The 15,124-nt window shown below is 55.7% G+C and overlaps 1 protein-coding gene across 1 annotated transcript in view; it reads right to left on the bottom strand.

The window, feature by feature from the left end:
• Positions 1-15,124, bottom strand: part of AGBL1 (AGBL carboxypeptidase 1) — a 508,639-nt gene that overhangs the window by 379,502 nt on the left and 114,013 nt on the right. The window contains exons 15-16 of the mRNA XM_012929213.3: positions 14,047-14,134; positions 8,243-8,387 (exon numbers count right to left, since the gene is read on the bottom strand). Of these exons, the coding sequence (XP_012784667.3) occupies positions 8,243-8,387; positions 14,047-14,134 (233 nt within the window). The remainder of the gene's footprint in view (positions 1-8,242; positions 8,388-14,046; positions 14,135-15,124) is intronic.

The raw sequence follows: 15,124 nt of genomic DNA, 5'->3' as shown, positions 1-15,124 counted from the left end.
TTGTCCAGCTCTGTTGCAGGAAACAACCGCAAATCCAGCAGGCGTGACAGCTCAGATGGTCTCACAGAGCTGGAGGCTTCGGGGAAGAATCTGCTCCCCATCTGTCCAGCTTGCTGTGGCTACCAACACTGCCGTCCACATCACAGCCAGAATGCACAGCACACCACCTCTGCTTCCCTGATGTCATCTGTTCCATCACTCCTCCTACTCTATGCCCTGCCCCCACCGTCCTTGTTAGATGCAGAAGAGAGCCCACCTCTGCCCAGGAGGACCACAGTCCAGGTCACCTACATCAAGCCATGTGCTTGCTCTGGCCTTACACAGTACCAGCTTGACTCAGGCAAGGGTTCAGCCCCTAACAGCCCCCCAAAACTTGAAGATGTTCTCCAGCTGCTGCAAATCAAACTGAGATCCAGCATCACAAGGCCCGGTCACAGCAGCCATTAACAATATGACCACCATACACTGCCGGCATTGAACATAATGATTTAGGGAACATGTGCTCAGAGCAGATCTTGCTGGGATCACAAGGCTCTAAACTGAAGTTAAAATTACAGGGGAGGAGCAGGGGAAACAGTGACTTTCATCCTGCCAAGACCTAGTGAGATCACGTAGTTCTTGGAATCGCACAAACAATACAGCAGGTGGCCACAGCAGTGCACAGGACTGTGTGCTCTAAGTGACGCAGCAGGTGGCCAGTGGCAGTGCAGGACTGCATGCTCTAAGCAGTGCAGCAGGTGGCCAGTGGCAGTGCAGGACTGCGTGCTCTAAGCGGCACAGCAGGTGGCCAGTGGCAGTGTAGGGGACTGCGTGCTCTAAGCGGCACAGCAGGTGGCCAGTGGCAGTGTAGGGGACTGCGTGCTCTAAGCGGCGCAGCAGGTGGCCAGTGGCAGTGTAGGGGACTGCGTGCTCTAAGCGGCGCAGCAGGTGGCCAGTGGCAGTGTAGGGGACTGCATGCTCTAAGCAGTGCAGCAGGTGGCCAGTGGCTGTGCGCAGGACTGCGTGCTCACGCTCACCCTCTGTGAACTCTCCACCTCACCCTGTATGCACTGGCCTTCCCCGCTCTAGCTCCGGGAGAGAAGGACACCCCCAGCCCTGTGCTGTGGGCTCATCCATCTGATGAGGATGGGAAGCACCTGCCAGGTGCGGCAGGCTGGGTGTCAACTGTTACTGTCAGAGGGAAAACACGAGTTCAAGTCCATTGTTATCAAGACGCAAGAGGGTAATTGTAAACAGTAAGAGGGGTCATTCAGTCAGAGAAATTGTGGTCCACACTACCTAAGAAGGAAAATCAGAATAAGCTTAAAAAATAGCATGAAGCAAAATGGCAGAAGGAAAGCAAAACTTGTTACAAACAAGTGAATCAGCCTTGTTAGACGGCCAAACTTGAGACTTGCTCAAATCCCAGCGTGCGGAGCAAGAGATACCTTCAAAGAGAAAGACAGCATAATGTGTATGAAAAATGCTCCTAGACTGTCTTCGTGTTTGCTTCTGCTCAAACATTTTAAAGGAGAAATATTGAAACTAAAGGAATCAGCAAACATAAATTAAAGCAGGCATGGCAGCAGCGATAGACAACAGTCACACTGAAAGTCGAGGGCATTAAATGGGATTTTTAAAATCGTATTTCAATAAAGGGCACGATGCACAATGAACATATAAAACTCATAAGTCTTCAGAATCAAATCACTTGGGATTGAAACATATACATTAAAATGGCAGAGGAAGAAGAATACACAGGCAGTGGGAGTCATGAAGCCAGCCCCTGGGAGTGCAGGTCAGAGCGGTCAGGCATGGCCCTACGCCTGGGGCAACCTGGCAAGCTTGGCCTCCACAGACTTCAGCCAGCCATGAGCGTGCCACAGAGCCAAGGGCCTGCGACTGGACTGCAGAGGACACAGAAAATCCACGGCAAAAAGGGCTTGGAGATCAGGGAACTCAAACACATGAGAGCATTGTCAGGCCTGTGCAATGTCCCCAACTCATTGTCCTGCTGGTGGGATGGGGGGCTCCAGGAAGAGAGCCAGGAGGCTGCATGGATATCTCCATGTGTGTCCCATGTCTGTGACTGTGTGTATGTTATATGTGTGTGTCCCCTTGTGTCCTGATGATGCCTTGGTGTGTCTGCATGTCACTGTCTCCATGTGTGTGTCCCCATACATGTGTCTGCCTGCCTCCATGCATGTGTCTGTGTGTCCCTGTGTCTCCCTGTCTCTCTAATCTGTCTCTGTACCATCTGCTTCATCAAATCTGTTTTTTTTCTTTTTTACATATTATGAAGACCCTAAAAGTCCACACAGACAGCGTTGCCAGGAATGGTGGGGGTCTTCTCCACAGTCACAGTGACAGGAACTCTTCAATGGGACATCTCTAGGTGCAGGTCTTCAACAAAGAGCTCCAGCCTAGCTCTCATGAGTCAGGTCCAGGGAGCTGAGCGGATGGCAGGTCTGTCAGTCAAGCCAGCAGGCACAGTAACTTGGAGCACAGATGCTCAGGGAGCCTTTGCTGTGCCGGGTAGGTTGTCCTCAGCCTAGGGCCGCCTTAGCACACTCCCTCGCTGCAGGCAGAGGCAGGCCAGGCTGAAGCTCATCTCTACTGTGGTCGCGCTTCCCCCACTCACAGCGCACGTCTCCCACCCTTTGCTTCTGCCTAGTTAGGTGAACATGGGTTCCTCACACGGTCCCAAGTGGCATCTCGTGCCTGGACCTGCCAGTGAGGGCTCTGAACACGCCGTGCCCCACCCTTGGGGTACTGCACACCTGTCCTGCAAACACACCTGCTAGAGAAAGCAGCTCTTCCCTGCTGCTGCACTTCCTTCACAAACACGGCTTTGACTTATTCTCCTGAAAGTGAGCTCCAGGAGGGGATGCTTGCCACACACCCAGAAAGATGGGCCTGAGGCACTGGATGCACTGAGGCTGATGGTGACTGAAGCCGGGCCTCTGCAGGTACCTGCCCACCAAACTGCTAACAATGAGGGCAACTCCCACGTGACCCTGACAGCCCTCCTGTTCTGTGACAGACACTGTGCCGGACGCTGTGGCCTACAGGCCCATCCCATGGCCCCATCCCCCTGTAGGCCCATCCCACAGCCCCATCCCCCTGCAGGTCCAAACTACTCCATCCCAGGGCTCCCTGAGTGGTGCCCTGCTCCTCCTTCTCTCTTTCACCAGAGACCCCTTGGACCCTTGCATGAAAGACCTTCCTCAACCTCAGCGCACCCTGTTAGTGAGAAAGGAAGAACATCCTGCACTCAGGCACCCCCTGTGCTCCGTGCCCCTCGGCAGGAGCACGACCACCGCCCAAGACAGGGCCTGCTTTGTGTGTGCTGCCCAGGAAGGCCATCCCTGAAACAATCTTGCCAGGGTCTAAGGGTCCTCATCCCAAGAGGACGACAAGCAACACCTGTCACCAGGAACGGCCACCGAGCCTCCCGTGAGCCCCCCACCTTCCCCACCCACCCACATGCACTACCCAAATCAAGGGACCTACTTTAGGCTGAGAGAAATGATCAGATCCTGCAACTGCAAACAAAAGAGGAATTAATATCCTGTCTCCACGAAAACTAAAGGCACTTGCATCACTGAGAATTTGGGAAGAATGAAGAAGGTATGCTCATCAGCCACACTATGAAAGCCATGAGTAGCCATTCTAGATACTTCCAAGGGGTCTTTCACTCAGATTCCTTCTGTGAGTTAGTTTTACTCTAAATTACAGAATGGCTTCCGATCAGCTCAATAGAGGAACTGATCCACATCGTCCAACCAAGAGGAAATGTGGTAAGCACTGCATCCTCGTGGCCTGCCTGACGCTGCGAGCCCCTGCGAACCCATCCCAGCTGTCCATCACCCAGCTGGCTTTCCAGCCCATACACCACGCATCAGGCTTCACGAAGGCCTTCCCAGGAACTGCTTCTGGATGAGAGCAAGCCACACAGGCCAGGCTGATTCCCCATCTTGTTACTGCACTGTCCTTGTAGTCACACACAGCATGGCCTCCGGCATGCTGTCTCCCTCACTGCCTCATGGGTTCCCAGCTTTCATTCTGGTCCAAAGTGCTCTCTGCCTATTGCTTGCCTGGCAGTGCTGATGTGCAGTGTGCTCAATGTACCCTTGATCTCCCACGTGTAAGTCACCATTTCCCACCGGATAAATAAACTCTTCATTTATTCTGAGCCCTTCATATGATACTGTACACACCAGTGCCAATGCTGTAGCACAGCAGGATAAGCTGCAATCTCAGACTGGAGCATCTTACCTGGGTACCAGTTCACGTCCACAGTGCTCCACTCCCAGTCAAACTCCCCACTACAGTACCCGGGAAAGCAGTAGAGAGTGGCCCAAGTATTTGGGCCTCTACATCCATGTGGGAGAGCTGGAAGAAGCTGCTAGCTCCTGGCTCCAGTCCTGGCCATGGCAGCCATCAGGGATTGAACTGGGAGATAGAAGATCTCTCTCTCTCTCTCTCTCTCTCTCTCTCTCTCTCTCTCTCTCTCACACACACACACACACACACACACACACCAACTCTCACTCTGTTTTTCAAATAAATAATTTTTAAAAAACGTTGTGACTGAGCCCGGTGCAATGGTTCAATGGCTAAATCCTCACCTTGTAAGTGCCAGGGTCTCACCTGGGTGCAAGTTCGTGTCCCAGCTACTCTGTTTCTCATTCAGCTCCCTATGTGTGGCCTGGGACAGCAGTAGAGGGAGGCCCAAAGCCTTAGGGCTGGAGGAGGCTCCTGGCTGCTAGCAATTCATCCCAGCTCTGGCCATTGTCCATTTGCAGAATGAACCAGCAGATGGGGGATCTTTCTATCTCTCTTTCTGTCTATAAATCTGATCTGCCTTTCCAATAAAAATAAATCTTCAAAAACAAAAAAAAGGTTTTGTTCCCACAGCATCCTAAGTCATTCGAAGTGATTCTCTTTCCCTCACATTTCCTCTACTCCCTGTCCCTGAAGACAACTCGCTGTGCGTCTCCTACAGTGGGTGTCGTCTCTGGGACAACGCTGCCGAGCCCCAAGAGCTTTAGCCACTCTCCCGTGTGCTTTCCACCTGTGGACGCTCTTCCTGCCGCTTGACAACTCACACAGCTGTGAGTTCCCAGGGAGTCACCCTGACTTCACCTGCTAAACCCTTCATGAGCCACTCTCCTGGGGCTGCTCCCAGCCGGGGGACCCCTACCTGCCGCTCCAAGGAGCACAGTTAGCAACACGAAGCCAGCATCACCACTGCGGGATCTCAATGCAGCTGCTGAAGCTAGGACTTGGTTTGCTTCACAATTATCACAACGTTGTGTTTCTTTCTTTTAGCTTTATTTTAATTCCATAATTCGGCCAATTACAGAACCGAGCTGCTGGCAAGCATCTGGAATATATCAGTATCAAAGAAGCAAGCACTAATTGTCCCATTATGGGAGAATAGGACAATTTTTAAAGTTCTGAAACTGTAGTCGCACTGAAAAGCAGCCAGCACACACATGGCCTCTGCTGTCAGGATGCCTGCAAGTGCTGGTGTGGCTCACAGCACCAGGGAAGGGCAAGTGCTAGTGTGGCTCACAGCACCAGGGAAGGGCAAATGCTGGTGTGGCTCACAGCACCAGGGAAGGGCAAGTGCTGGTGTGACTCACAGCACCAGAGACGTGCCAAGGGTCATCGCTCAGATCTGTGGAAGGAAAAATGTGCCCTTCCCAGTCCCGCTCACCAGCACTGCCTGGAGGAGGGTTTCTCTCCAGGTCTGTGGCTTCCCGTCCACAGAGGATGAGACTGGAAAAGGAAAACCTAAAACCGAGATTACCCATGTTACTACTTCAAAGTGACAAACGCCTCGTTCAGGCAGGAGCAAGTCAAAGGCAAACCTTCTTCTGTCATTCACCTACCACATGCATGGCTCCTGGGAAGCACGCCCGGCCCACAGGCTGGCTCAGCTACCAGGGCCTCCACAGCCCCCTCCAAGGCGGGATGAATGCCCCATGGTCCATGGGCTCCTCTTGTCCCTGGCCAACTATAGACCAGTGAGTGGGTCCAGAGACACAGATAGCACCAGAGGCAATCAGGGATGGGTGGAAGGATGCAGGCTTCACATGAGCTCGGGGACACCAGCCTGCCATCCAAAGGGACACAGTGGGAGGTGGACCTCACAGGGTACACACACGTGGGTCTAAGGGGAGCCCTCGGGCACACAGCATCACAGAGCAGGTCAGGAGCTGATTGTGGAAAGGGGGAAGACCTTGGCCGTCTGAGACATCCACATCATCACAAGACCCAGGACCATCTGCGCCTGTAACACAAAGCACGGGGCAAGCAAGACCCTCTTCTGAGGCCAGGGGACTCACCATTATCTCACCCTCTGAGCTCTGCTGCTTCCCAGGCGTGCTGCCAGGGACCCCAGAGCAAAGGACATGCCGGCAAGCGAGTCAGAGGCCTGAACCTGGATCCGTGGTCCTCATCAGGGTATCCTTCCTCTTATAGGGGGAGCACATGGCTCAGCCAGGAACCCCAGAGCAAGAGGACAGGCCGGTGAGTGAGTCAGAGGCTTGAGCCTGGACCCAGCTCCTCACTGGGGCACCATTCCCCCCTCAAAGAGCCTCTCACAGGGCAGCAGGCGGCTCAGCCAGGGATCCTGACCCTGTTCTGTGCGCCAAGACACACTTCCTGCATTAATATCTGAACACTCCAAACAGGACACCCGGGGGAACCAGCTGAGCATCCCCTGCCCCTGGGACAGCACAGCTGTCTCCTTATTCCAGTGACACAGACAGGGATATCTTCAATGTCCCCACATCACTGTGGGGGAAACACGTCAACTACAACGATCTCGCTAAGACCTCAGGATAAGTGCCACTTAGCAACATGCACCGTGACAGCTGAACAGAAGTGCTGCACACACATGCATTGGTCCAGTCACAGGCAACACACTCAGGCACACACAGCCATTGCTCCAGTCACAGGCAACACACTCAGGCACACACAGCCATTGCTCCAGTCCTGGGCAACACACTCAGGCACACACAGCCATTGCTCCAGTCCTGGGCAACACACTCAGGCACACACAGCCATTGCTCCAGTCCTGGGCAACACACTCAGGCACACACAGCCATTGTTCCAGTCCTGGGCAACACACTCAGGCACACACAGCCATTGCTCCAGTCCTGGGCAACACACTCAGGCACACACAGCCATTGCTCCAGTCCTGGGCAACACACTCAGGCACACACAGCCATTGTTCGAGTCCTGGGCAACATACACAGGTACACACATCCATTGCTGCTGTCCTGGGCAACACACTCAAGCACACACACGTGGCTCTGGGTATGGACAGCACACTACTCAGGCACACACACATGGTTCCAGGTGTGAAGAGCACACTCAGGTAAATGCACGTGGCTTTAGGCGTGGACAGCACACTCAGATACACACACATGGCTCCAGGTGTGAACAGCACACTCAGGCACACACATGGCTTCAGGTGCACACCCACTGCTATGGAGACAAGGGTGAGAGTGTACACAGGTACACACGGCTGCAGGTGCACACCCACTGCTATGGAGACAAGGGCGAGAGTGCACATAGGTACACAGGGCTGCAGGTGTAAGGGAGCTGACACATTCATATGCACAGACACACGTTGCTACAGGTGTGAGGATGCACACATCACTGTAAATGCATGGCTACATCCTCCATGAACACAGAGCAGGGGACTGTTTCTAGAAGAGGCCGTGCTCATTCCCCTCAGCACATCCACGTCACAGCCAGGGGAAAGCGACAGTCAACTCCTACTAAATGAAGGACATCTACAAGATGTGCAGCATCCGTGTACGGGAAGCTTTCTTGTGAGCCCTCACCTCACCTGGAGGAGCTCGAGTGCCAAGGGCTGCGGTGGAGGAGGTCACGCCCTGAGAGTGACTCTTACCCCTACCTTCTTGTGTCCACCCCCAATCCTGCCCAGCCCAGGCAGTAACCTCCAGACCAAGGCCATGGAAGCACTGGGAAGGCTGACCCGGCTGTCCACGCCAGGGACAGGCCCACGCCCCCCACTTTCCCTTCAGCTCCTGAGCATGGTTTTACCCTAGCTTAGTTCCATCCTGAGGTCTAAGATATACCCCTCAGAGACTCCCTCACACAAGCTATGGGGTCCTTGGCTCCTGGCTCCTCCGGAAGGCAGCCCCTCCCCACTGCTACCCTCCCACAAGCTTGGTTTCCAGAGGTCTTGTGAATGGCCCTGCCATGAGCAGCGCATTACCATGAGGGCTGAGTAGGTGTAGGGGTAGTGGTGAGCCAGGTAACAGACGTCCTCACCGTGCGGGAAGGTGGCGCAGAAGGTGAGGGTGTAGTGACACCTCCCGGGCGCTCCGCCGGCACCAGCCACACCCTGAGCGTACTGGTTCCTAGAAGAAGAGCAAGAATGAGCAGCGGCAGCAGCCAAGGCCACCTAAGTCCACATGCTGTGCCCTTGTGGGGCACAGCCTGCCCGCCCACCCACCCATCTCTCAACAGCTCCATGGGCTTTCCTTGAGCTGTCAAGCAGAGCACACCCAAACCCCTCCGGATGCACGATCCTGGCTGCCCAGCCCGCGCGCTTTGGAGATCCATGGGGGGAAGGGCATAGGAAGGAGATGGCAAACCATTGCTCTTGGGTGTTCTTGCAAAGCATTAGGGTCACGGGATGCTCTTCCCTGCCTCTCACCACCTCCACGACATCCTCCTCTAGGCAAAAACAAACGCAGGGGAAAGACGCTAACAGAAACTCCACTACCTCGTGCCTTGTGCTTTGTCAACACAAGTACTTCTAGAATCTACTCAGCACCAGAGTGAGAGAAGCAGATGGCCCTGGGCCGCGGCCTGAGCCACGTCTCGAGCTTTGCCCCACAGCCCCCGTTGCCACACAAGATGCCCGTGACTGCCCTGCAACATGAGGGTCTCACAGAAGAGGAGCCTAAAGGGGTGGCTCAGCCCTCAGTGTGGTCTAGATATGTCACCTGCATGAGCCCATCTTTCCTGATTTGTGTGGCATCTTAGATCCTGGGTCCTGGGAAGTCTACAGAGCAGCAGGTGAGATCAGCACATGTGGTCCCAGCTGCTGAGACCACCGAAAAGCCCACTGCAGAGGCACAGGCGGCCAGCACCAAACTGAACCATGGGCTGAGGCCTTGCCCTCCTCACTACAAGAACAGGGAAGTGCTTCTCCTGGAGACACACACGCGAGTGGGCACGCACCTGCAGGCACATTCACATTGGCAGGTGGGGGCCTTCATGACCCCACGTTCTTCCCCTGCAGACACAGAGCACAAAGAATGTGCCCTACCTGGGGAACCATAACACTCTGAGAGTCACGGGTGCTCTGCCCTGGCTAGGCCCCACTCCTCACCCAGAGCAGGAAGCACAGCAGCCATGAGACATAGTGACAAGGGGATGAAGAAAGGACATTCCCATACTGCCCAGACCAGCCCTGCCTGTGCCCCAGGAAGGGAAGCTGCTAAGACACACCGGCTCTTGCCACTCAAGTCTCCAAGGGCCGGGCCAGCACGATGCAGCGAGGCATTCCCGGGTCACTGCGACTGCTGGACGCCTGTTCTCTCAGCTGCCCGGGCAGCCCTCGCTGCTGGGTAGTCCACCGTTACCGGAGTGTGTGTGGCCATCCCGACCTGCCAGGACCCTTGCTGGATGCCACCTCAGCCAGAGGCAGCTTCAGCAGCAGGAGACCCAGGTCCACCCCTTCCTCGGAGAACTTCAGGCCTCTCAGTGGAGTCAGCTGGCACATGTGGGAGGTGGCCCTGCCCCCAGCTAAATGGGTGCCTGATTCGGAAGGCCTCGACTTTGTCACGCCTGGGCATGGCTCAGCTGAAGCTCCCTCTTGGGCGACTCTCCATCCCTGAGAGCCAGGTCTCACCCGAGGGCAGCTGCTGCCCTGCCGACTGCGTGAGAAACATACCCAGAGAGGGCTGCACAGCAGTCACATGCCTCCTCTGGGAGCTCCACGCCTCCCATGCCCTCTTCCTCACTTAACCAACATCCCTCAGCCCTGTCTCCCGGAAGCTCCCCGCGGGTTGAGGCCTGACCGCACCACGCCTCCCTCGCCACCAACACTCAGCGGCAGGACCCGGCCCGTGCAGCTGCGTGTGCTCACGCCTGGCACAGAGCCCAGCATAGCAGCTGCTCGTTTAAAGTTTGCGCACAAACTGGCCCTGACCCCAGGAGCAATCCTAAGAGGACGTGATCATCTTATCCCTCATCCTAACAAGCTCCTTCATCACACACACTCTAAAGATGGAAACAACGAGGCATGCAGATGGTCTCCATCCTGACAAAGTCCACACGAGCACAGGAAACAGGGTTCACCCCCACGCACGGGACTAATTCCATAACCGTGGTCTTTAGTCTTGTCATCAGGAGCCTCCTGCAAATGGCTAGAGGCACAAGAGGTCTCTCGGCCAGCTCAAGTGGCCGTCTGACAGTTTGCCCCTCGTAAGCCAGGGCTGCCTAGGTACCCAGAGTCCTCAACCCAGCAGGACCGTGAGGAGAACAGGTGGCAGCGGGAAGAGGACGCAGTGAGCTTCGCCTCCGACTGCCACAGGCATGCAGTCCTTGCTCGGCCTCTCATGTGACGGCTAACACCGGCCAACCCGCCACACGCCGGGCCCCGAGAAAGCTTCCCAAGCATTTATCTCCTGCCACCGACCCGCAGGACAGCTGGGGCAGGCCGACCCCCGGCCCCATTTCTCAGAGATGCTCAGGCTGAGAGGGGTAATTTGCCAGCGTCATGTCCTGGGGTAGAAGAGGGGAACATGGGTCCAAGAACACTCCTTCCCAGCTGGCTCTCCCAGCGGAAGAAGCAGAGCTCCACTCAGAGAGCCCTCAGATCTACCGCCACCTGGCAGACACACGCAGCACCCCCATGTTTTTTTTTAAAGATTTATTATTATTGGAAAGCCGGATATACAGAGAGGAGGAGAGACAGAGAGGAAGAGCTTCCATCCGATGTTTCACTCCCCAAGTGAGCCGCAACGGCCGGTGCGGCGCCGATCCGAAGCCAGGAACCAGGAACCTCTTCCAGGTCTCCCACGTGGGTGCAGGGTCCCAAAGCTTTGGGCCGTCCTCGACTGCTTTCCCAGGCCACAAGCAGGGAGCTGGATGGGAAGTGGGGCTGCCGGGATTAGAACTGGTGCCCATATGGGATCCCGGGGCGTTCAAGGCGAAGACTTTTAGCCGCTAGGCCATGCCGCTGGGTCCAGCACCCCCATGTTTGAGCAGCCCCCTCTGCTTCCCGCTCCCTAGCCCTTTACCTCTGCAAGAAGCCACACTTCTGTACTCAAAGCCCCCAGTGAGGGGAGCAGGAAACATCTACGCAGAGTTATAAGCAGCCCAGTTGGCTTCCATCTACATCCAAGAGTGCAGGAGAAGACGAGCAAACGTCAGAGTGCATTAGGGCATCTTGTGAGCACAACAACACTCTTCTTAACAAGTGGCATCCCTCTTGTCCACTGATAGGATCTCCAGGGGCTGCAGAGCTGGCAGTGCCGCCGCGCTCTCTCCTGACACCCGGGGCACAAGCGTGACCAGAGCACTCCTACCACATTCATCTTCATGAGTGAGCTGCCGCAGCCCCACTCACCATGCAGATGAGCATCAGCTGAGACAGGCAGGCTGTGTCCCTCGGCCACTCTCCCTGCGCCCATCAGCTCTGGATAATGACAGAGCCACACATGGGCTGTGTCCCCGGGCTGAGACAGGCAGGCTGTGTGCCCTGGCCACTCTGCCTGTGCCCTTCCATGTCTGATGATGGCAGAGCCACAGGTGGGGACAGAATGGGAAAGGCATGAGGGACGCACATCATGGGAAGGAAACAAAGCAGAAATGAAAACCACGTGGAACTCCACACATCTGCCCTTCAGGTTCTTCTCTCCAGAGGGCCCCATGACTTCCTGGCTACTGGACATCACTGGGGACAGCAGAGGTGGCAAAGAAGTGGGGAGGGACTTCAGGGCAGGGCCAGAAGACCAGTGGAGCGCAACAAGAGAGAATGAGACTGTGCTCTTATAATTATTATCATCTAATGTGTAGTGTGGGGACCAGCTTGTCCTCCCTCAGGCCATCGCTGTGAGCCTGTGTGAATGATTACAAAACAAACTCGATGACGGCACAGCAGTCACATCCACACTTGCACTCCACCTCACACCATGGGAGCTCCCCTGGCGGAGCAGGGGTAATCCCTCAGTAAACACCTCTTGGCTCCATTTTCAAGAGCCTTTTGAAGTCCCTTCGGCTCACATCTCTCCAACCAGGAGACACTCCATCTGGCCAGAAAACTGGTGGGTCTCCATTAACACACGAGGGATGCAGAGCTAAGGGTACCAGGTTCTCCCAGACCAGCCCAGACAGAGTGGAGAGCCAGATGAAGGCACAGAGGTAGAGGCAAGCCGCACGGCAAAGGGGAGGTGTTCTGACTGGTGGGTGAGAGGACTCACACACATCCATCCTGCTGCTGGGTTACGTTATTGGAAACGTGTTAACAGTGTGGTGACTGACTGTGAAACAAGCCCCATCACAATGCAGTGAGCTTATCCATTCATCTGTGCCGTCCTCGGCTGGTGGGAGAAGCGATGACATCTCCAGGCATCCTTCCATCCCCACCCACCCCTGCTCTTTAATCACACAGCAATTGTGTGGCTAATGAATCCGAACGCAGTTCCAAGGCCTTTCCTCCAGCCAGGGCTGTGCCTTTGCATTGGAGACCCTTCTCTGCTGCTTGGCCCCCTGCACTCCCCGGGGGGGGGGAGACACAGCCCCTCCCTCTGCGTGTCCGGTCCCTTCCCCAACTGCCAGAGCCATCCAGATCTCAGCAGGTCTTCCTAGCTCCTGATACGGAGTGGGGCTCTCCTGTTTATGTCCTGCAGGCAGGGCCTCCAGCACCCCAGCAGCGACTCAGAGGGAACAGGTCCTGCTGGGTTTCTGAATACCTAGAAATCCCACGGAGAATCACAGGCTCACGTGTCCGGGGAGGCCCACTGCGACAGCACCCCAGGCCGGCCCCATGAGGCCTTCCATGCTGGCTCTGCCTGTGTGGGACATGGCAGCAGAAACCGCACCTTCTGACCTCTTGGCCATCCCCAGAGCCCAGAAGCATGGGACACACATATACCCTCTCTTTCCTTTCCTTTTCTTTCTCTCTTTCTTCCTTTCTTCTTTTTTGTTCTAAATCAATATTTATTTATTTATGTGAAAGGCAGAGTTAGACAGAAAGGGGGAGACACATCTTCTGTCAGCTGGTTCACTTTCCTGTGCGGCCTCAGCACCCCGGACTTGATCAGCACCCACACGGGATCCCAGAGTCACAGGGGCGGCTTGACGTGCTGGGCTACATCGCCGGCCCTACACGCGGTTCTCTTCTGGCGTGAGAAAAGCTCGAGCTCTGGAGATGTGAGAACAGACTTTAAGGGTCTCAAGATAAGACCTACTTTACCCACGAACCAGTACCAATGTACCAGTTTTTCAGAAGAAACCAGTCATGAGCTAATAATGAAATATGTCTCCAACACGCCTGTTCTTATGAACTTGAGTTTTATATTCCATCCAAGGAAAACATACCGAGAAGCAACTCAGGGGCCTCAAATGCATTTTTTTCATTGAACATAGGGACATTTTAAATTCCGACTTCGCAGGATGAACTATGGACCGTGAGCCAGTACTGAGAGTGACTTCTGAAACCCTTCTCCCCTCTGCTGCCACCAGGTCGCCTTGCAGAATCATGTGCCATGCATGCTTTGGGGCTTTGGGCCAGCCTGGGCCAGCGCATTCCAGACTTGTGGGGACAGGGGAGGGAGTAAGGCTTGGTGCGCCAGCTCCAGGCCATGCCTAAAACAAGGTCTCAACACCGACACACTGTCTTCCAGCAGACTGGAAGCTGTGGGTGCCACCTAACCTGCTGTGCCCCAGGAGAATGGGCACCTGCCATGGGACAGGTGGGCCTCAGGGGGTGCAGCCAAGGCCCAGGCTTCCGGGGCCTGGCCAACCGCACACAGCACGAGGGCACGCAGCCTCCCCCCTTACCTGTAGTAACAGATCTCAGAGCCAACCCGCACCCAGCCAGGTCTGCCAAGGAGGGCCTCCTTCACCGAATACAGGGTCGGCTGCATCCCTGCACAGGACAAAAGCAGGGCTCAGGACAGAGCAAGAAAGAGGGACAGAGCACATAGAAGGCTGTGCCTCGCGCCAGAAAGGTGAACTGGGGGTGGCCCAAGAGGCTTTGCAGAAAGGGTGGTGATGGAGACAGGATAAAGCTTAGGTTCACCAGCTAGGCAGCAAGCAGGCCTTCTCCCTCCCCACCCGCCCGCATCACAGGACACAGGGCGTAGCCCACCCCGCACTCTCCCCACTCCTCCCATGCTCCCCCCACCCCTGCAAGGCACCGCAGTCTCAGGGGTCTAGCCTCAGCCCTGCTAGCACAGCCCCACCCAAACCACCCCCACCACAGGACACCAGACCCATGGATCACCCCGCACTCTGCCCACTCCTCCCACACTCTCCCCTCCCCCTGCGAGGCAGTGAAGCCCCAGGGTCTTGCCTTAGCCCAACGTCTGCCCACCCACACTGTCATCTGCAGAACCTTTAGGTGTAGCCCACGCTCTCCCTCACCTCAGCAGCCCTACTCTACCTCAGTCCCCCAACCCCCACTGCTGCCTGCCTCTGTGAGGGAGGGTGCTCTGGCTGGCTCACTGCTTGCACTCACTGGGGTCCCTGTGGAGCGTTCAGCAGAGGGAGCCCCTTCCAGGCAGTCTAAGGAGCCTGCTCTGGCCAGCGCTCCACACTGTTTCCTCTTTCCTATTGGTGAGTGCAAGATCCTGAGACTAGGAGATTATTCAAGGGCCCAGCATGAGATCATGAATGGCCTTTGAAAAGGGAAGCTTGCTGGGAGAATAGAAGCCATGTGACAACTTTAAAGATGAGGTGGAGTGGCCCGGGCATGCAGCATTGGCCGAGGAAAGGAAGGTGTCCACCCAGACCCACCTGGGGGACACTGCCCTGAGAACCAAACTGGGACTCTGGGACCCCTCCAGCCTACGGTAACGGCCACAGCAGCCACACAAATGAAGTGCAAGGGTCAAGTCTCCAGTTCCCTGTTCTGCAC

This window comes from Ochotona princeps, chromosome 6, assembly GCF_030435755.1.
Source record: "Ochotona princeps isolate mOchPri1 chromosome 6, mOchPri1.hap1, whole genome shotgun sequence".
Taxonomy (NCBI): domain Eukaryota; kingdom Metazoa; phylum Chordata; class Mammalia; order Lagomorpha; family Ochotonidae; genus Ochotona; species Ochotona princeps.
This window is presented reverse-complemented; position numbering and strand designations above follow the sequence as displayed.